Source organism: Notechis scutatus, chromosome 2, assembly GCF_049901735.1.
Source record: "Notechis scutatus isolate UNSWTSFEM ecotype Mainland chromosome 2, rNotScu1.2, whole genome shotgun sequence".
NCBI lineage: Eukaryota > Metazoa > Chordata > Lepidosauria > Squamata > Elapidae > Notechis > Notechis scutatus.
The window spans coordinates 125,998,796-126,021,943 of NC_142010.1; the positions used below are offsets into that span (position 1 = coordinate 125,998,796).

The window sequence follows — 23,148 nt, forward strand, 5'->3', positions numbered from 1 at the left end:
CACTCTTCTTGCGATGTAAACCTTCTAGATTCCTGATATGGGCAGATTACAGCTTCAGATACTTAAGGGCCTAAAATTGTTTTGGGAATTAGATATGTTCTAAATACAACCATAAGGTTGAACACTGTGCCAAAACACACATTCTAGAGATTTTGGTCCTTTTGAGTTAGTGTTGATTCCTGTCTACTTAGCTAAGTCTCTGCTGTTTTCTTGGCAACATTTTGGAAGTGGTTTACCTTCGTCTCCTAGGACTGACAAAGTGACTGGCCCAAAGCCATCAGCTGGTTTTGTGCTTCAGACTAGGATTAGAACTCAAATCTCCCAGTCTGCAGCCTAGCCCATGATGGATCTTAAATTATTTTAGGCTTAAATGTCCAATATGTTAAGAAATAAACTTGTTTCAGATAAATGTAAATATTTGAGTTGATATGTTTCAACTTGCCCATAATGCAATTCTGTTGCATAATAGAAATTTCCTCTGGCTTGTTGGGTCACTGATTGTGTCAACCCAAATCTTAATTTGCATAGTAGGTTTCCAGATGTTCAAGGAGATAAATGAATTCTTGAAATAATATTGGCATGGGTACAAGAACCTAGTTATAATTGGCCTTCAGCATTCAGTACTGAATTATTTATCTTCTGTTCAAACCTATAACCTTAAAATATGCATGTAGTACTTCTGGCATCATGAAAAATAAATGCAAATACAGATGTGATTTTAAGTATAAGTGAAAGCATTCTGGTACACATTGCACACTGATTTTTGCTAAAAAAATTATTTGCAGTACAGAACAGTACTCTGTAGTGTTTATAGACTTTTTTGTGGCAGTTGAGAATGACCATTGTCTTGCAACTTTTTAATGTAGCCTGTATATAGCTGGTTCTACATGGATATAAAATGTAGATTTTCCCCTCTGCTGAGGTAGGCTGTCCTTTCTTTTTCTTGGGATTTAACTGAAGATATTTTATTTCTATTATGAATCTTAAGATAGAATACTAAATAACATCTCCCAAATTTTTGCTTTTCAGAAACACAATATTGCCTTTTGGTTGAATATATAATCTAAATTTTACTCATTTGATTTCAGGCAATAATTGCCTGTCTTCAAGAGTGCCAAAAAAAACAAACCCCATCTTATGAAATGTCTCCTGGTTTCTAGCTTGGTGCCTTACTAACCAAACTCTGACATCATTAATAAGGTTTTATATTTTTACATCTTAATTCTGTTACATCTTTTTATCTGCACCACTGCTGTTTGGCCCCTAATGAAGTATTAGGGTTATTGAGAAATCAGGTCTGTTCAATTCACTAAAGTGAAGAGAGAACTACAGCTTCAGGCTATGATACATATACACCAGGGGCATGCAAATGGTTTTGCGCTGTAAATTACCCAATCACAATAACTACTGAGAATATAGCCAAGTTAGATTCTAAACAAGTTCAAATCAGATTGCATCTAAGAAGATACTTTGAATTAAAGAAAACGTTAAAGCAACACAAAATGGAAACAATGCAAACTGACAGAAGAGGAATGTTATTAAATGGTCTTATGCAGATCCCAATTTCTGGCTGAAGTGTTTAAATTTGCAATAATGGAGCAGCAGTAGTGCATATTGTAATAAATACAATCAAATTCTAAACCATTTTAAGGATTAATGGAACAATTGAAGATGTGACCTAAACATTATACAGGAATCCATGAAAAGAAGTGGCATTTGTGACAGGTCCCCACTCCGTTACGGTTTTTTATTTCAATGTTATGGTGGAGTCAAAAACAAATAACCAAATTTACTATCAATAGTTTTTTCGGTATATTTCCCATGCATTCTGTTTTATTGGTTGTTCTGTTCCCTGGTACAAATTGGAAGCAGCAGTTGGGAGAGATGTGCCTAGGTTTACAGTACAATCCAAGGTTAAAATTGGGGACCAGGGTTAAGCTTGAGGGATAAATAAGGATGCTGCACTGCACTTCCATATTTCATGTATAATCCTATATAGTATATATTAAGGAGAGAGGCTTGCAGTCCCAGCAGAGCTCTCATAAAGGGTTAATTAGTGATGGTTGTGAAACAATGGGAAAATTACATCAGCCTTCTCTAACTTGTCTTCCATAATGTTTTGGATTCTTGCTTCCCCAAAGGCATGCCTGCTGAGAATTCAGAGAATTGAACAAATAGTATTTGCCTTAAAACTATTAGTTTAGTGACCAAAGTTACAATGGCACTGAAAAGAGACTTATGACCATTGCAACTTCTCCAAAATCACATAATTACAATTTTGGCAACTGGTATGTGTTTATGATGTTTCCGCTGTCCTGGAGCCATGTGATCACCATTTGTAACTTTTCCAGCTGACAAGGTCAATGGGGGAAACTAGATTCGCTTAATGGCTACATGATTCACTTAACAAAAATGGCAACAACAAAAAAGTTTGTAAAATAGGGCACATATCACTTAACTGCCTTAATAAGGGAAATTTTGGGCTCAATTGTGGTAAGTCAAGGACTACTTACAGTACAATACATCTGGTCGTTTTTGGAAAACCCTGTGTTAATGACAGACCTGCCGTGTGAGCTGCTGAAAATAATGCAGTTCTGATGGTAGATAAAAAGCCTGAAGGGCAATCCAACATAAAATCCCCCTATGAAATACTACTCGTAGCCTTCCGCCACAAAGCTTCTCGGTCAAAACAGATCAGCATCTGTTAGCTTCCTTTAAGCGTCTTGAATTAACTGGATGAGGGCATGGCGAGTATCTCTCAAATCTCTTACTAACCTGCACCGACAGCTTTCGCCCACCTCAAAAAACGAAGATTAGAGCCCGGCCGAAAGCCAAAGGTAAACAAATCTCCAGCAGCCTCCAAGCGGCGTGGCTAACAGCGAAGGATGCCGGGACTTGTAGTTCAGCATCGCCCGAAAAGCTCAGCGGTCCCATAAGTGTTTGCCAAACGCGTAAGGAACAGTAATGACGTACTGTTCCGCTCTCCCTCCGTGAGTGCCCGGCCAAGCGGCGCATGCGCATTCCAATCAGTTCCCCCCCCCCCGGGTGTTTTCCTACATGTGGCTCAGGCGGTCCTCCCGGTGGGGCTACTTGTGCCTTGCAAATTCCGGCCTTTCCGTAGCTCGCAGCGGCGAGCGCGGCTCCGGCTGCCTCTTATCCGGTGGGCGCCTCAGTTTTCTCCACAAACGCTCTCGAAAGAGGCGGAGAGAGAGGCAGCCCGGAGTCCCGTGGGAGCAGCTCGACAGCCCGAAGCTGCTCGCGGGGAGCCGTGCAGCGCCGTCGCGGCTATTCCGGGGCTCCGCCGTTCTCTCGGTGGCCCAGTCGCGTTCCTGCTTAACGTCTAGCAGCAGCAGCAGCAGCAGCAGCGCCGACCATGCAGGCGAGGAGTGCGGCGAAGCAGCCTTGGCTGCTTGTCAGAGGCGGCGTTTCCTCCGAAGAGGGGGAGACGAGGGCAAGCAGACCTGGGCTTCTTACCTGCGAGGAGACCACCCGGCCTTCGGGCCTCTGGGGGTGGCGCTGAAGAAGAACCTGGCCACGCAGTGGTGGGAGGCCGTGGTGGTCTTTCGGGAGCAAGTGCTGGGCGTGGAGGGCCCGGTTCGACTCGAGCCCGCTGCTGGCCAAGGGCCCCTGGGGGAGTCCCTGCGCTTGGTGCATCCGCGCACCGTCGGGGAGACCTTGCAGGAGGCTGGATCGGACGGAGAGCAGCCGCTCGCCGCCTTGCAGAAAATGCTAGCCCAGTCCGGGATGCTTCGCGACAACCTTCTTCATGGTAGGATGTCACTTCTGTAGGTTGTTACTTCTGATAGCAATAGCACTTAGACTTACATACCGCTTCTTAGTGCTTTACAGCCCTCTCTAAGCGGTTTACAGAGTCAGCCTCTTGCCCCCAACAATCTGGGTCCTCATATTACCGACCTCGGAAGGATGGGAAGCTGAGTCGACTTTGAGTCTGGTGAGGATCAAACTTCCAAATTGTAGTCAGCAGATGTAGCCTGCAGTACTGCACTCTAACCACTGTGCCGCTAAGGTTCAGAATTGAAATGGGGATTGGGCATTCAGTGACAGCAACTCTATATACCACAAATAAGCAAAGTTACAAAATTGAAGTTCTTGCATCCATCAATCTGTAAACAGTCTGCACTCTGTTGACCAGTTGTGTGTCAGAAAATGTTGTAATACACGGGTTTGGGGAAGAGGTGCCTATAAAATAAAATAAGTGTAATGGCATGTGGGGATGACTTGGGGGACAGGAGGAAGAACTGCAGCCTAGACACACCTGATAAATGAAATCTGAATCCAAAAAGGGGTGGGGATGGAGAAAGTATCTCAAAAGTGACCCACCCTAGTTTTGGGGAGAGTAAAAAGGAGGGACAGGAGAAGTACTTTCACACTTGCAAGATTCAGTAACTGTATAATAAGGGTTGTGTTAGTACTAGTGGTTGGCGCTACTTGTCTGCACTGCCACAAAGAGTAGATGGTAGGTGATAAAATTGCATAAAAGTGCTGCTACTTTTCCACATGAAAAGGAGGAACTTGCATTATAGTGTAATTATAAATGTTTTGCTATTGGTGTGTTTATGGTTAATTAGTTGTTGCCTAATCCATGACTTCTATGTTTTTATGATTATGTGGCGGTTGTGTTCCTATGCTTGATTCATTTAACCGTACAGAGAGGGTACTGTAATTATTAATAGAAAATGTGGATATGTTAAGTGTTATGTCTGAGATTAGGTCATTGTATGATATATTCAAGCATTAGAATCATGAGATTGTATGAGACATTTACATCAGTGCATAGCATATTTGCATGATACAATCATCCACAGGCTGTTTCTGTTCAAGATAAATGAAATTATTCTGCAATATTGTAATGCATCAATTGTTGATGTTTATTAATTTATGTTGATAGGTGCTTTAGAGCATTATATTGATTGTCTGGAATTGGTAAACCAGAGACTGCCTTTTGGAATTGCGCAAATAGGAATATGTTTTCATCCAAATGACAAAAATCCCATGAGGTACAGTAATCCAAGTTCCTAAATTCTTTTTTGTAGCTATGTGCCCTTTTCTGTAAGAAAAACAACTTGCTTATTTGTTGACCTCTTCTTGGTATTCTTTAAAGAACAGGTGAAAGGACAATGGCTTCCCTTGTTTGGTACAACTCTGCCAGAACAGCTGGACAGTGGCTTGGCTATTGGTTACGTCAGCGGCTTCAGTGGTGGAGAAAGGTATTTAGAGAGACCTTATCTATATGAGGTGTTAAAATTATCAACATATTGAATGGTTCCTCTGAAAAGGCTGCTGTGAAGTTGAAAGTAAAATTGATATTCTTACATTTAATTCATGCAGCTCACTGCTTTAAATGTTAATCTAGTGGTAACTGAATTATTTTTCATCTGAGTAGTTCAGAAAATCAGCAACTATCCATTTTGGTCCCAAATTTTGCAGATCTTCTAAACCAAATTGTCAGCGAAGGCTTGTAATTTATATTCTTCTTTCTTTATTTTTAGTCCTTTTATTTCCGGTTCTTTCCTAATTATTCTTGTTAGTGCTTCCAAAGTCAAAATAAATAATAAAGGTGATAATGGACACCCCTGCCTCGTTCCTTTATATCTCAAATTTATTTGTTGTATGGCCATTTATCAATATCCTAGCTTGTTGTTTATTATATATTGCTGATACTTCATTTAGGAATTTTTGCCCCAAATCCATATGCTTAATTTGTTGCAGAACGAGACTCCATTTTACATTATCAAAGGCCTTTTTAGCATCCAGGAATAATAATGCTACCTCCACTACGCTCTTTATAATACTCTATGACGTCTAAAATTGTCCTAATATTATTGCTAAGATGTCTATGTGGAAGGAAGCCATTTTGGTCTGTGTGTATAAATTTAGTATTTTCTTGAATCTTGTGGCTATTATAGTTACGAAAATTTTATAGTCCACATTTAATAGAGATATTGGCCTATAATTTCCTATCTTTGTTTGATCATTTTTTTTCTTTTGGAATAATCATAATCGTTGCTTCCTTCCAAGATTCCGGAATCTTTGCCTTATCCAGGACTTCATTAAATAATTTAAGTAATCTGTCGCCTAATATTTCTTGTTGAGTTTTGTATAATTCAGCAGGGAGTGCATCCGGGCCAGCCGCCTTGTTATTTTTTTGTTTATTTATTGCCCAAGTCACTTCTTCAAGATTTATACTTCTATTCAATAGGATTTTTTCTTCTTCCGATATTTTCGAAAGATTCGCTTTCTTGAAACATTTTATCACTTTTTCTTCTGTTACCTGTTCTTCTTCTTTATATAAATCCTCAAAAAATTTCTGGGCTGTATTCCTTTTCATTTCTTCTTGATAACATATTTCCCCCTGTTCGTTTTGTAGCTTAGTGATCCATCTTTTTTCTGCTTGTTTTTTTCAATTTCCAGGCTAGCCATCTTCCTAGTCTATTGGCATTCTCAAATACATTTTGTTTTATTCTTTTCAGTTTTTGGGCTAAATCTTCTTTTTTTCAGCAAATTTATTTCATGTTTTATTAAGTCCATTCTTGTTTTTATCTCTTTCAATTTTGGTTCTTGTAGTTTCATCTCCAAGTTTTCATATTTCATTTCTAATGCTTTTTGCTGTATCTTCTTTTTCTTGTTGTTATTCGCCATATAATTTATCGCCATTCCTCTCATAACTGCTTTAGCTGTATCCCAGGTGCTTTGTAGGGACGTGTCTTCTTTATTTTCCTCAAAGAAGAGTTTCATTTCCTTTTCCAATTTAATTTTAAATTCTTCCTCCTTTAGAATAATTCTTTGTAAGGTCCATCTTGGGATCTTGGATTGGCTTTTCCAGCTAAACCTGATATAACTATGATCTGCCCACAAGCTCGGTTCAATTTCTATTTCAATTATTTCTGAGATAAGCTTCTTAGGCATCCATGCCATATCCAGTCTCGACCAGGACTGGTGTCTGTTTGAATAAAACATGAATTGTTTCTTATTTGGATGATGATCTCTCCATGCGTCATAAATCTTAGCCTCTTTTGCCAAATCATGAAAAATTTTCGGTAATACCTTTCTTGTTATTTTCTTATTTTTACCTTTATAGTCCTTTGCTTTGTCTATAATTGCATTAAAATCACCTAAGATGCAAATCTCTTCATAATACATTTCTTTAATATTATTATATACTTTTTGAAAGAAGTGTTCTTGTGGGGCATTCGGAGCATAAATCTCTATTAAAAGAATCTTTTTATTTTCTAATTCTATCTCTACCATCAATATCCTACCATCTTTATCTTTAAACATTTCTTTAGCCGAAATCCAGTCCTTTATGTATAACACCACCCCTCTTTTCTTTTGCTTATCTAATGACATAAAAGCTTTTCCTAGTTTTCTATTATCTAGCAAGTATTTTTATTTCTCTTTTATATGCACCTCTTGTATTGCTATTATATCTGCATTCAATTTTTGTAAATTATGAAATATTTTCTTCCTTTTCACTGGGGAATTTAGGCCATTAACGTTCATCAAAATTACCTCACATTTTCCCAGGACGGTGCAGCGGCGGTCCGTAATGGCCGCCACAAAGAAGCTGGCAGCCGGGTAAGAATGTGCAGGAGGAAGTGGAGAAAGTGCTTGAAAGGAGAAAGTTTTCTTGGCTCCTAGGACTCTAAGACATATTTAACAAAATTCCTGAAAAGTATGACTTTCTGAATGATACTTCGAGAAGAGGAAAAAGCGGCAGTTTAATGGTGCTGAAAGGATAGCTTACCCTCTTTTTCTACGGAATAAAAAGTGAATATTAAGAAATCTATTTTTTTTTAGGTGAAAACTGGCTTTAAGCGATGAGTGGGAAAAGAGAGGACTAAAAAAATATTTGTATGCTAAGACTTTGTTGGAGGAGATGCCTTAAGGATTGAAAGACTAAAATATATTGCAATAAGATTTTAAGAAACAGATTTGGACTTTCTTTTTCTCTGATTGATACTACCCTAGGAGGAGAGAGTGGGAACTCTGTCTTGGTTTGGACTGACTGATAACTTGGGGATTGTCTTATTTTTCCTTTGGAATATTCTGACTGTTGTAAGAGAAAAGAAAAGAAAAGATTTATAATGGCTCCTTCTATTGAGGAACTGAGAAAAGATTATGAGCAAGCAAAAAAATGGTAAAGCTGGTTTGAAAGAAGCCTTCCTTTTTTTAGAAATGGCGCTTATTAACTATCAACAAACATTGCAGCAGATGAAGACAGCAGAAGAAGAAGAAGGAGAGGAAACCATCTTTAATAAATCTCAGAACTCGACCAAGAGGAAGGAAGAGGGAAGAGAAGAGAAATAAAGGACTTAAGATTTAAAAAAACATTTAAGAAAGGGAAAAACAAGGTGCAAAATCAATATAAGGATGGTAAACAAAAGGGAAGAGGAATACGACAGAAGGGAAGCCAGTAAGGCAGAGGCTAGAAGAAGGGGGGTAGAAAGGTTTGTTGGGAGAAGAAAGAAAGGGAAAAGGTGGAGAAAAGCTACAAAGTTTTGAAATTAAATGGGAAAAAAGGAATTTTTTTAAGGATAAAGGATAAGTATAATTTCTTCAAAGAGATTTTGCAAGGTACATAAGATGATATGGTAGTATTGTATTAGAAATAGAAAACTTAAATGGCTTAAGAGTTGATAAGAGATTAAAATGTTGAAATGTTAATAATGATTGGTTTTAAAATATAATATGAGGGGAGATTTAGAATATTGAGCTTTAATTAAAGAGTTTAATAAGATTATGGGATTGATGTTATTATAAAATTTTCATTATAGTATTTGTTTTTAATATTTAGATCTATTGTTTAACTATGTATTTAATTATTTTGGATGTATTATTCAGTTAGAATGTACCAAGCAAAATCGGATTGGGTATTCTAAAGATTAATTTGATTAATTTAGTCGGGAGATAGAAAGGCATCATACTCTGATTAGTGATTTCAGGAGAAATTTCTTTTTTTTTTAATAAGGAATGAGACAAAGGTACAATAAAGAATGGACAAAAGATACAAATATAATGACTCAAATTAAGATGATTAATTAAGATAGAATTAAAAAGAGTGAAATATGGGGAGAAGTTAATATAGAAGATTTAGAATGGTAAATAAAATAAGTAATGATATGTAAGATGAGTATGAATACAGTTGAAGTCCATGAAGAAAGAAATACCTGGGTCCAAGTTACTTTCCAAAAAGATCTTTTTTATGTTTTGTGTGTTGTATATATATGTTTTTTTTTGGGGGAGAATTAATGAAACCTTGCAGAAATATAGAATGAGAATAATGGTAACTAAGTCAGAAAGAAATAGATGAAATAATAATAATAAAATGGAATAAGAGTAAAGAGAAAGAAAATGGATAAGAGGTTTTTGTATGTTTATATGGAAATGGTTTAAAACAGAATTATAGTTTATCTGACTTGTTAAATTTATAATGGAAAAAGGTTTAAATATGTAATGGATAATGACGACTTGTGTGTTTTGAAAAAAATTAATAAAACTTGTTTAAAAAAAAAAATTACCTCACATTTCTCTCTTTTTTTTCAATTTCTTGTTACTCTCATTTCTCTGGATTCTGCATATTGTCTTTCATATGTTTCTGCCTTTCTTCTTCCATATCTCCTCTCCTTGTTGTCCGGTGAATTTTCTGCCTTATTTTCTACCTCTGCTCCTCTTTCCTCAGCCAAGTCTTTCCTTCCTCTTCTTCCACTGCTGTCTCTCCTTCATTAGCAAATTGTTGATCATAGAAATCTTCCGCTTTGTCAATTGTGTCTAGTCGATCTCTCTTCTCTTGCCAGTTGACCATAATTCCCTCCAGCATCAATCATCTAAAACTGATATTTTATTAGCTTTGTTGTCAGAAAGTGGTAAGGTCTCCTCAAGTCCCTGACTCTTCTTGGCACCTGTTTAAGGACAGTTATTTGTTTTCCATTATGTTCTATTGGATCATCTCTTGTTCTGTGCAATATTTCATCTTAATCAGTCAAACATGAACTTCTCTAGGAATATTGTGTCTTCTTGCATTGTTCGTCTGCACTCTATATGTCTCGTCCATTTCCATCACAATTTCTTTTTCTGTTTTCAATATTTTTGCAATTATCTCACCCATTACATCCGGCAAATCTTCTTTTTTCTCCTTAATATTTTGGAATCTCAGATAGTGAGCTGCTTTTTCTGCTTCCAGTAGAATTACTGTAGATTCCAGCTCTTTATTTGCTTGTATCAGCTTATCCATCAGGTCTTCCACTTTTTTCTCCACTTTATCCATTCTAGATTCTATTTCCACTATTTTTTCTTGGTTTTTCCTCATCTCTTGTTGGTAGCACTCAAATTTTTCATCTATAATTTGGATTTTTTCTTTTAATTCAGACCTTAGTGATCCTATCTCTGTTTTCAGATCTTCATGGTTTTTAGATAGCATTTCCTGCATATTCAGCATTAGTCCTTGCAGACCTTTTATCGAGTTTGATCTCTCCCTTGGTAACATTTCATCTATAGCTCTCTGTGTGGAGGGACTCGTTGTCAATGTTTGGGTGGGTATTTTTTTTCCAGCTCCCGGCTTAGGTATATTTGTATTACTTGTCATACTAAATATCTTTGCTATAATCTTTTTCCATCACGTCTTCCAATTTTGTTCTTCTCTTTCAAATCCCTCCAGTTCCCTCCAGTTTTTAAATTTCTAATTCTCACACTAACACATCACTCTGCAATATTTAATTAATAATTTTCCCCCTTATATCAGTTCTATAACTCTATCACTTGTCCAAATATTTATATTAATATTGAAGCCAATCTAAAAATAAATCCCATCTAATATCCAATAATCAGTAGTATGTTAAAATATATCCACAATAAGACAAACAGATATATTGCTTATAATAATCCCACTTAGTCAAGTCTTGAAGATAACAAATATATACCTAATTAATCTATAGCATAATATACCAATCTATCAAAATATATAATTATTTAAAAAATTCTTATACTTTACGTAATCAACCTAGTTATCAGGTATATAATATATTTTATATTTGTATTTGTATATTTGTATAATTATATCAATCTGTATTCCAAATATATGCAGAGATCAGCAGAGTATTACATTTACCTATATACTTGCCTATATATGCAATAAATTAATAAGTTTCTTTAAATTAAGAATCAACAAAATATACCAAAAAGAAAAGAAAAACAAGAACTTTACTATAAAGGGAAAAGTAACCAAGTATCCTTTTTCTTGTCACAGTTTCACTTCAGTTCAGTAACCAGCAGGTGTCTCTCATGAAGCGCTACAATGTCTCTTTGTCAACTTCAAAATTGCAGACTCATTTCTTTGTACCCTCCATTTTAATTAGTTCCAAGCTTCTTTTTCCAAAAAAGTTCAGAACAGTTCAAAAGAAATATAGAACCAAAATCCAAAAAGAATCCAATCTCACCACAATATTTGATCAGTTATCAATTCTCTCTCAGTTTTTTAAATCAAGTTCATCAGTTCAAAGTTACTCAAACCATTCCAAACCTTCCCATTTTTATTTTGTAATCCCACAGATCTCTCACAGTTCCACACTTAGCACTTTCAAATGTCACCCTTCTCCAAGTATAGTCCAAAATTTCTCTTGCATTAAATCCAGGTGCCAAGCTAATCGTTTTTTCTTTAATAGCCATATACATCGATCTTCTCTCTTCTATTCACCAGATTTTTTTTTATGGCTTCCCTATCTTCTTCCAATCTCTTTGCCCACCATTAAATCTGCCGCTCCTTCCGTTGTTAACTAGGGCTGACTTTTAATGCAGGGTTTTCTCTATATCGTTCGCTTTTGGCTCCCCTTTTTGTTTTACTCACTTTAAAGTTGTTAAAGCTGTCCATTTTATATGCACCTTCATTCCGCTGTTTCACCGATAATAGGACCAGTTGTCTTCATCTATGCCGATCGCCTTACTTTGTCTGCTCGATCCAGGTTCTCTCTGCTTCCCTGCATGAACCGCTACCCGTGTAGGTTTTTCAGCACCCCTACACCTTTGGAAACCCTACGAGCCTCCTTTTGAGCCCCGAAAGGTCCCGCAAAATGAAATTTGAAAGATCGTGCTTCGCAGAGGAATCTGCTCGCACGTCTTCTCTCCCAGACAGCTGGCTCCACCCCTCAATGCTGAAAATGCAACAAAGAAATCGGAACATACTACCATGTATGGTGGAAATGTGGAATATGGTGGAAATATTGGCTGAGTATTAGAAACTGGTTAGAAGAGATGTTTAAAATTTAAATAGAGTTTAGACCTGAAATTTTTCTATTGGGAATCAATGTTGGAAAATATAACAAGGAGATAATATACCTAATAGTTCATGTCACCACTGCCACGAGACTAGCTCTTGCCCAAAGATGGAAAGGAAATGATATGCCAGAAGAGATGGAAATAATTAGAAAATTTGGTCGTGCGCTGAAATGGATAGAGTAACTCAAGAATTAAAAGATAAGACTGAATCTGATTTTTATAAAATTTGGGAGAAGTTTTACCACTGATTTAAAAAAAGAAAGGAGTAATTGTAACAAAAAATATTAATATTTATGTACATATGTAAATTTGTATTTTTTGTTATGTATGCACCATGTTCATTGTTTTTGATGTTTTTGTTTGTTGTTCATTAATAAAATTTATATTAAAAAAATCAGCAACTACAAACCAACAGTCCAAAATTAATTTGGAATTTAAACAGAAAAATTTCAAATGACTTTTAAAAATACTTTTTTACAATTACTTTGGGGGAATATTAAGTTTTTATAACTTGTTAGAATTAAGATAAGTTTTCCTGTATCAACAAAAATTGCAGTCAGTATCTATATAGGTAATGTGTCTATATGGGTAATGAATACTGAAGTATACATTATTTTCTAGCCAGATTTTTATAAATGAATATGTACTTGCTTTCCAAAGTATTTCCATATTTTCAGTTGTGTTGAGAATTAAAATATGTGTAGTCTTTGTGTTTACCTGGGATGTACTTAGTCTGTAAATCCCTGCATTTTTATATTTCTTTTTAATAGTTTGCCATAAGCCCATCCAACTTCAGCAGTGGCGCTCACAATGAAGAAGGAAGAAGAGGAAACAATCTGTATTATAATTTTCCCTGGGGGAAGGAAACAATAGAAACTCTGCAGATGCTGGGAGACAATGAACTATTACAAATGTATCCAGGAAATGTATCAAGATTGTATGTAAGTTTTATTAAACTCTTTAGTGCTGTTATGTTAGCACCATCCCATTTTTCCCTGTACCATCCGTTTCATATAATACGAGCGATATAGGTGATTATGATGAAATGGCACATTAACAGAATGCACATTTTGATGTTTCTTCTTCAGGGTCGAGATGGGCGAAAGCATGTTATTCCTCATGTCCTCTCTGTGAACGGCAATTTGGACAGTGGAGTATTAGCATACCTCTATGATAGCATGCAGGTGTCTGAAAATGGTTTGACCCAAAAAAAGGCTCTGCAGAGAAAGGTGATTCATATTCCTAAATTGAATTAAATCAATGCAAATGGAAGCTAAGTGTAAGATTTTCCCCTTGCAGTTGTGCTGTCTCCTGTTTGGGACTTTTCATTTGGACAATTAAAGATTCCATTGCTGTAAATTTGAAAACTATAAAGGTAGTTTGTGTTGCTTTCAGTGGCCTGGATATAGAAACTTTCCATAAGAAAACAGAGTGATCTTTGACCCTTTCCCACTTTCCCCATCTACTGTATGTGTGTGTCTCTTCTCTTCCCCTTCCCCCACAATAATTCTGGAGGTTGAAGGCATGGAAGAAAGAAACCCTGGAAGTTGCAGAGAGACTAAGCAAGTATCACCTTCATTTTTCCCAGCAGGAACATTCTGAGAAAAAAGAAGCTACTTTTAAGAAATCTCCTACTCTGTAAATATTTGCAATTGTTATTTTTTACCTTATTTTCAAAAATGTTTTATTTCAGGTCCTTAAGCTTCATCCGTGTTTGGCACCCATCAAAGTAGCTTTGGATATGGGAAGGGGCCCAGCAGTAGAGTTGAGGCAGGTGAGCTATCACATCAAGATTTTTAAAATAGTTTTTATGTCTCTATTTTAATAAAATCAACTGTTGTTTTTTTAAAAGCACTTTCCATCTAATTCTTTTGGCCAAGCTCTAATATAAGATAAAAGTCCTTCTCCAAAAGGTAAAAAAAAAAAAAGCCAGAATCTACGTTCAGTGCTGGGGTATTTCCAGGAAAATATTAGGGCAAACATTAGGGCAGATTTAATTCTACATACATTAAATAAAACAACTTCATATAAATATGGCTTTTCTGTATCTGTTGTTGGATCAAGGATTCTGCTGTGCAGAGGAGAAATATTTCTGATCCACCAACCTGTTAACCTGCCTGGCACTGAAGCTGATATCTACGGAAGTTAGGTCTGTACTAGAAAAGCTTTCACTTTTGCTAAGAGCATAGTCCTTAGTACTGAGTCACAGGTCACAATTATATTATGTGATTGTAGGAAAACTGGACAGAGAACTTCCATTCTGTTTTTATCTCACTCAAGAGTTCACCAGGGTTATCAAGATTCTTCTGTCAAGCTTCTGTATCAATTGCCATCACATAGGGTTTAATTTGGGGGCATCTAAAATGGAAAACAAGTAACTAAAATAAATTGAGTATAATTTTATTATTAAAAACTATAAGTAAATGGCTAGATTGCTTAGCTCCATCCCACTCACAACAGCTGAAGGATCTAATGTGATGAGCATTGAGCAGGGCCACATAATCTCTGAGGTCATTTCAAATTTTGTGATTCTGATTTAACAGGCAGCGTAAGATTTTGATCCATTTTCGAAATTTTTTTTACCCTTCTTAAAAACCTTTGCAATATTTTTGGCTTCTTGGCTACCAGGACTCAAATAGAGAATTGCTCTCTATAATTTCGTTCAGTTATCAGTGTAGGTAAACCCATATTCAATATTAGAAGTGCATCATATTAAACAGATATTATATGAGAATGCCTGAATCGTAAGGCAAAGTCTAATAAAATAGGTCCCTCTTGTCATGGTTGGGAGCCGAGACCACCAATCTCTTATTCCTAGTAGTGCTAATAAATCTTAAGTAATTACAAAAAATAGTTTAGAACCCAAATTTTGCAAAAAAAAATAAAAAAAATGTAGAAAATTAAAAATAAAATATATTGGAAGAAACGAACCAATCTTAGCTCTTAGCACAAGGGTATTTTTTACTTTTCTCTTTCACCCAGAAAGTATGTATTTATAAAGAATAATGTTTGTAGCTCAGGGTTGAAATGAGGAGTCCTTGGTGCTCTCTGAGCTTGCTGGTTTTCTTGTTTTCTTAGGGTAATGAAACGACCGAAAGAAAATAGGCAAGCTCAGCACCAAGGACTCCTCGTATCATGTGTTTAAATCTCCTTAGTGCCAGATATAAACTTCTTTATCATTACAGTTTTGTCTTTTCATTCAATGATTCAAGAAAGTGTTTGTTTTCAAAGGTGTGCCAAGAGTTGTTCAAGGAATTGTTAGAAAATGAGATTTCTGTTTGGCCTGGCTATCTTGAAACCATGCAATCCTCTTTGGAGCAGCTCTATACCAAGTAAGGAGGGGGAAAAGGGCATAATTCAGAATGTAACGTTGAGAGCTAAATGTTGAAAAATTTACAACATTGACAAGTTGTTAAATTTGCTCAAAGTCTTTTTGAACAAACCAATTAATCTTAAGTTACAAAAAAATCCAAACAAGATTGGATTTTTATTTGTTTACAAATACATTTATTTGTAAATTGACTTTAATCATATTCCTTAACATTCAGTTTAGTGAGCTGACAGAATAAATAAGTAGTGTAAATGTGATTTATTGGATAAATCACACTTGGATAAGTTCTCACTTAAACCAGATTTATACAGAGTATTTTATGGTTTGGAGTTAAATGTAACTCCATCTACTGTAGTTTAGGTCTTTTGGAAATTCAGGACTCCATTTGAAAAGCAAGCAATTATTTGTTAAAGTAATGGAAAAGTAATTTAGATGATTTAACTGGATCATATCTACTCTCTAATTCAGTGGTGCCCAACTTTTGCAGCTTGGCGGCCCAGCGGTGGGGGGAGGGGAACCGGGTTGCACGAGCACAAGTTGAGCTGTGTGTGCGTGCCGGCCTGCTGCTCACGTGCCTGGTTCTGAATAGGCAACCGCCTGGGGGTTGGGGACCCCTGTTCTAATCGATTCCTAAAATATGCTTTCCTAATATACATGCCTGATACTGCTGCTGTATACCCTTGAACAGAAACTCTTTGTTCTTATTCTTGTTGATAGGTATGATGAAATGGGTGTGCTTTTCACAATCCTGATCAGTGATGCCACACTAGAGAATGGGCTGGTGCAGTTGCGAAGTAGAGATACTACTTTGAAAGAAACAATGCATATATCCAGGTTAAAGGACTTCTTAATCAAATATATGTCTGCTGCTAAAAATACTTGAATTTTTTAAAAAATAAAGGCAAATTTGAACCTTTCTTTCTGAATGATGATACTTCTTTAGGTCAGAATATAGTTCTGTTTTCTGGGATATGCCTTTTTTCCATATGAGATGGGAAGGTAAAGCAGACAAAATCTCGCATGTGTAGAACTAGTTACTTTGGTGAATTCATAATAGCACAGAACTATGTCTAACATAAACAAAAATATGTGAACATTTCATTTCCAAAGTTAGGAACTTGCTTTAAAAAAAAAAAGATATTTCAAAGATTTAATATTGTTTTTCTCTATTATTTGGATTTAAATAGGAATTGGGATGGGTATGTTAAGGGTATCTATCATCTGAAGGAGGACCATTTAAGCCCATACTTAATCAATTGGGGTTTTTTTTTGCCCATTTTCAACAACAATATACATAAATGGCAGTTCCAAAAGTTTGAAAGCATGCTAATACAAGATGGTGTCATATGCTTAGGTGTTCGTCATGTGGTTGTTTTTTAATAAAAACAGAACTTCAGCTTGGAGTCAAATTACCAAGGGACAATAAGTAATGCTGAACTTCTGAAGAACTGGACAGAAAAGATCCAATCCGTTCTTGGTTGTTTTATCTCAATAGAACTGACATAAAATCAAACTTCTGTAATGACATAAAATAAGGAGCATTCGCTTCTTTAAAATGTGACATTTTATAAGTAGTGAAATACTTTCTAGAAATTCAGCATAACTGAGCAATTGGAAGAGACTATCTCGCTTGGAGAAACAAGTGGAAACCCTGCTTCATAAGACAGACTCAGTATCTTTATATAATGAATTATAGAAGCACTCAAAGTGAATGCAAAAAACTCCATTGATTTATAAGAGAACATCTGAAAGGATTCCTCAGAAACCAATTGGCTTTTGTCTTCACTACACCAGGTGTAAGCAACCTTTATCCTCTGGTTATTTTGGGAGTTCAGTTCAACTCTGAGAACCTATGTTCAGCTCTGTCTTCCCAGTAAAGGGTCTTAGGTCCATGCAGACAACCAACTAACCATCTTTATTTACTGAGCAGGTAAGTGAAAGCTGTGAGTAAGGCAGGTAGCTTAATTTCTCATAGGAAAATTCTGATGGACGAGAGAAAAGGATAGTTAATTAGCTGGCAAAAGAAGACTGCCTAGAAAATTCTGAGAACTTGGATGGAGAAGATACGGTGGCTGACGTGGTTCTAGACAGTGGCCGTTGAAGATTTGATTTACTAAAGTATAATGCTGAACAGTAAATGGATAGGACATGTTTATCTTGGTAAGAGCTTGTTTCAGGACAATTCAGAAGAAAATTGCTGAAGAGAACTGTTATGTGAGTTCCAGAGGAAGACTCATCAAAGGTGAACAGGAAGATCACTTGCCTGGCTTTCACAGGTGGTTTCCCTATTGCAAGAGATGACAGAAGGTCAGGCCTTCTACCAGTCAGAGCCTAGGACGGAAGCCTGCACCAGTCTAAAAAAGTCTGCAGATATTTAGATATTCTTGCCTCAGTTTCCATCATGGCATTCTTCTGTGACTTGACCGTCCCAAAAATAGTTCTGAATTTTATGTATCTTGCACATTTTTGTAATTTTTCATCTTGTTTCTCTTAACTATTACTGTAATCTTGAGAATGAACAAGAATGATTCAAAACATGTTTGCACCAACGTTTTTTGTCATGCTGAAAAATGAGATTCTGGGGACTGCATCGATGTTCAGATACTTACTCTGATGTTGGATTGCCTGCCATGTTGTACAGATACAGAGTGACAAAAATAATATGAAACTAAAGAATAATTTAAACATTCATCCTTGTTGTATAAAGGAATCACTCGTATTTACAGATGACATCTGCATAGATTACGGTACTGTCTTCACTGTCATTCACTAGAATAGAAACATAAATTTTAAAAATGTTATTCTGAGGAGAGACTCAAAAATAACTCAGATAATGACTTACCGTATTTGCCGGCGTATAAGACGACTGGGCGTATAAGACGACCCCCAACATTTCCACTCAAAATATAGAGTTTGTTATATACTCGCCGTATAAGACTACCCCCTCTTCCACACACCTTCCACTTTTGCACTTTTTTTTTTTTTGACGCACTTTTCTGCTTTGGACAATTTTGAAATGAGCTAATCCAATTTTGAACCAAGAATATGCCAATAGCTATGGAGTTTAGAAATGAGTTTTAAAAATATTTTTCATTGCTTACCATTAAGCGTAAAATATGTTGTAAATAAAATGAGAACACAGGAAACGTTCTCTTCTCAATACAGCTGATCTCTCTCTCTCTCTCTCTCACACACACACACACACTTACACACACACACACACACACACAAAAACCCGGACACTGAAAAGGCTGCCAAGGAACAGTATATTCAATGCCTTCTCTTTAATCAAGAAACAAGGAATTCCTTAGAATCTTTTTTTTTCCCCAAGTGGCCCTCTTTAAAAAAATATATGGAGGTAACACTTTCATTCAAAAAGTCTTCCAGTATCTGGAGTCGCTCAGACATATTGAAGTGAGGCAGGAGAGTAAGTGAAATTTGAAATGATCCAGCTACAGTTTTCTTCCCCTCCGCCCGAAGGCCATTATCTCCACATCAAAACGAGCAGGGAGGCAAAGAAGCCAAACACGCTAAAAGGATCTCTTTATTTTCCTACACAGGTCACACCTACTTTTCCGCATTCAAAGGACAACCTCTCCTCACCACCACCACCACACACACACACACACACCAATACCCGCAAACAATGTTCTGGGCATTAATCACCATTGCTACATTAACCTGGTAAATTTATACCCTGCCTCCCCCAGTGTTGCTTTGACGGCAGGATTTCACACAGCAGGGCGCTCGCTCGCTCTCTTCTCCGCTCTCCCACCGTTCGCACATGTTGGAAGCACCGTAAAACCTGATAACCCACCCGGGCTCCCCATCCTTAACCTACAGCCGCCCGCATGCAAAACCTGCGTGCAAAAAGAAAAAAAGAAAAAAACGCCGCACGTGAGGATCTTGAATCCTCTCCTCCCCACACCGCTAAGGAAGGAAGAGGGGGAAAGGTTGCGCAGCGCGTGGCGAGTGACACCCGCCACACACACACACACACACACACACACCGCTCCCCCAGCCTCCCTCCCAGCTGCAACTCAAGCTCGAAGTGGGAGTCGAGTCCTCCCGGCGTATAAGGCGACCCCCACTTGGAGGCATGTTTTTCAGGGCAAAAAGTCGTCTTATACGCCGGCAAAACGGTAGATCTATGCTTGCTGGTAGAAGATTGTGACAAATGGCTGTAATTATACCTGGATAAGTCACCTATAAAGCTGATACCTGTCCAGGCAGTAAACTGATAGGTGCATGTCCATTGCACTGTAAAAGTTGTGTAATTTTCACTTGGATATGCTGATGATTCAAGCCTACCCCTGCTAGCAGGGTTTATGTCTGCAGCTGTACTGAACTGGTATTTGGAAGTCTCACTGAAAGCAATGGCACTCACTTCTGAGTAAACAGAATGACTTCACAACATTTCAGAAATACACCTTATTTTCAACCAATAATAGTTGTAAAGCAACGGTAAGGAACCAGTAATTTTTCAGACAATGCTGAACTACAACTCACTGACTTTCTTACTATTGGCTATTCTAGCTATGGCTGCCAATAACTGCAGTTGGAAGACCAATTCTAGGGAACTGCAGATAATTTTTATTTTAGTATGTGCTCTGCATTTTAATTACATTGCTTCACACCCAAGTGATTTATCTCATGTATATCCTGACTGTACTGTGTGTAAACTAGTAGTTGAAACAGCAAGGAACTCTCTTACTCTGATGTAGACATTCATTGTCTTTTTTAGGAAGCAATTATATGCTCCCGTTTAAGTAGGCAGTACTACCTAATGTTAGTGCAATTATTGGCTAGTTTCCCTGGCCCAAATGTATGTGATTGGTCATCCACAGACCAATCTCCAACCCTATTATTACCAATGTGCCCATGTTGCTGAGCCTGGGGCACTACATGCCTCCTAGTTATATTGTTAACAGGCCAGATATTTTGCCTTGGTATCCACTTCAAATTAGAAGTTTTAATGTTTTTTGCAGTTCTAATGCTTTTTATTGTTTGCATTGTTTTAATGTTTTATTCATTTTAATTGTAATATATGTTTTGAATTGTGAGTTGCCCAGGGTCATTTGCTGAGATGTGTGGCTATAGAAATCAATCAAACAAACAACTTACCATTATACATACATATATACACATAAACACACATACATACACACAAATGCTCACAAATAATTAGAATGTTTTTGATCCACGCAAATTAAAATTACCGTATCTGTAATCTGTCTTGGTTTTCATTTTCAAATTGCAATATTTATTTTCTTCAGTTATTCCATAATCTGAATGATAATGCAAGAAAGAAATCAGTTACTATTATAATAGCAAGGGCAATGAATTAAGTGATATTCCTTTGAAAGAGGAATTCAGACATATGAATTGGGATATGCAAAATGGTTCAAACGTGAAACGATCCAAGTTCAAAATTATTCATGCTTGAAACAAAACACGTGAGTTTTGGTTTGAGTATGAAATAATGCAGGCTGGTTTCATGTTCAAGCATGAAATACGGCTGTTTGAAAAGGAGTAGTTGTCTCTGTTGTTTTGATGATAGGATTGCAGTTTTATCTCTTGCTGCTATGGCTGTGAGGACAGTGGGGAGGTTGGAGAAGAACATGCGCCAGTCCTGGAGTCCGGGGAAGGCTCTGACGAGTGCTCTGCGTCGGAGGCAGAGATGGAGCCAGGGCCGTCTATAGTTAGGGTTGTTACGTGAGACGTGTGAGTTTTGTCCCTATAAAAAGGGACAAAACCTTCTTGCCACAGATGTTAAGTGAACCACTGCAGATTTTAATTTAGTAACATGGTTGGTAAGTGAATCTGGTTTCCCCATTGACATTGCTTGTCGGAAGGGCGCAAAAGGGGATCACATGACCCCGGGATGTTGCAACCATCATAAATTTGAACCAGTTGCCAAGCATCTGAATTTTGATCACGTGACTACACGGATGCTGCAATGTATGTGGAAAAAACGGTCATAAGCCTTCTTTTCAGCACTGCTGTAACTTTGAACAGTCACTAAATGACTGTTGAAAGTCGAGGACTACCTGTACAGTAACAAGATCCCCTTACTAGATTGTCTAGTCCTGATCAGAAGGATGAGTTGAGCCTTTGTGGCTCACTGCTCTGTGGACCTAGGATGTATTTATAAAATCTGTGTCCCCTATTCTGTGAAAAGTGTATTTATAAATAAGTAAAATTAATAATATTCTTGCACTCAGAAACTGATTTTTTTCTCTTATATGTTGGAGAAATCGAATAAACTACATGGAAGCTTCTCTTACCCACATATTGTTCATTGTCAAGTTGGTTCTCTCCTGGAAGAAAAGCATAGGCCCAAAGTTAAGCGACTGTAGTTTCTCAGCTCAATTCTTGCTTCAGCAAATACATGAGAAATTATCTCTTGGGGTTAAACCAATACTTCAATCTAACGTCCAGAAAGATGGAAAGATGGTTTTCCTTATTATACGGATGCATATGCGGAAGGGGATTAATCCTAGCCAGCTATTTCTCTTGTACTTGGTCTGATTTGTATCAAATAGTATTTTAAAACTACTAGAGACCGCTTCACTGAGGCTGCTACTGGTGCCATCTTGAGGTTAACTTAACAGCAGAGGTGGTATTCAGCAGGTTCTGACCAGTTCTGGAGAACTGGTAGCAGAAATTTTGAGTAGTTCGGAGAACCAGCAAATACCACCTCTGACTGGCCCTGTCCCCATCTATTCTCTGCCTCCCAAGTCCCAGCTGGGTCTTCTTTTGTTTCCCTGCACAGGAGAATGGAGCTGGAAAGCAGGGTAGCGGGGTGGAGAGGGAATGGGATTTTGCAGTATCCTTCCCCCTGGAGTGGGGTGGGAATGGAGATTTTACAATGTCCTTACCCTGCTACACCCACCAAGCCATGCCACACCCACCAAGCCGCGTCCGCAGAACCAGTAGTAAAATTTTTTGAATCCCACCACTGTCCCACAGCACTGTCTTATGCCTAAAGAATCTATGATTAATGACTTATCACTTTGTGGTTTGTATGTACATTGAGAGCTTATGTACCCGAGGCAAATTCCTTATCCAATCACAGTGTCCAATCATGCTTAGCCAATAAAAAATAGTCCTGTCCCTATAGAGTATTTTTGGGAGCAAAGCTTAAGATCATTGATGGCTTTGCAAAACAGGTGCACCAGCATGCAGCTAAAAGGTTGCTTTTGTTCTCAAAAAGCAAGGACGGGGCTATTTTAAATGCTCAAAAATATTTCCTTCTTTTTCATTTGCAAGAAATACATTTTATGGCAATGCTAAAAAGGTTGACGGTTACCAGTATCATCATAGGCAGTGCAAATATTAGCTGATTTCAGTTTCCCTGCAAATAAAAAAAAAAAAGGAAAAAAAAATTCAGTGGTAGAAACAATGGGCTCAAGTAAACAATAATTTCTGTGATACTCAGTGGTAAACTACATTCTTCATGTTAGATTACTGCAACGTGGCCTGCTTGGGGCTGCCCTTGAAGGTCATCCAGAAGTTGCAATTGATCC

General features: G+C 37.3%; 1 protein-coding gene and 1 long non-coding RNA gene across 3 annotated transcripts; one reads left to right on the forward strand and one right to left on the reverse strand.

Annotated features, from left to right (window-relative positions):
• Positions 1–1,759: 1,759 nt before the first annotated feature.
• On the forward strand, positions 1,760–17,189 carry POLG2 (DNA polymerase gamma 2, accessory subunit). Of its 2 annotated transcripts, XM_087956109.1 has the most exons (9): positions 1,760–3,769; positions 4,910–5,018; positions 5,123–5,228; positions 13,059–13,229; positions 13,377–13,517; positions 13,982–14,062; positions 15,520–15,620; positions 16,337–16,453; positions 17,009–17,189. In XM_087956109.1, the coding sequence occupies exons 1-9, from the start codon at positions 3,058–3,060 to the stop codon at positions 17,043–17,045; spliced, it is 1,575 nt and encodes a 524-aa protein (XP_087812235.1). In that variant the 5' UTR covers positions 1,760–3,057; the 3' UTR covers positions 17,046–17,189. The 2 variants fall into 2 exon arrangements, with proteins under 2 accessions (XP_087812235.1, XP_026534541.2); XM_026678756.2 differs by lacking the exon at positions 17,009–17,189 and having other exon boundaries at positions 16,337–16,536.
• Positions 16,748–22,980, reverse strand: LOC148132231 (uncharacterized). The gene is made up of 4 exons (XR_015747748.1): positions 22,932–22,980; positions 21,907–21,939; positions 20,839–20,907; positions 16,748–18,388 (listed from the first exon to the last, which is right to left on the reverse strand). It is a non-coding gene; the product is annotated as an uncharacterized LOC148132231 (long non-coding RNA).
• Positions 22,981–23,148: the final 168 nt, after the last annotated feature.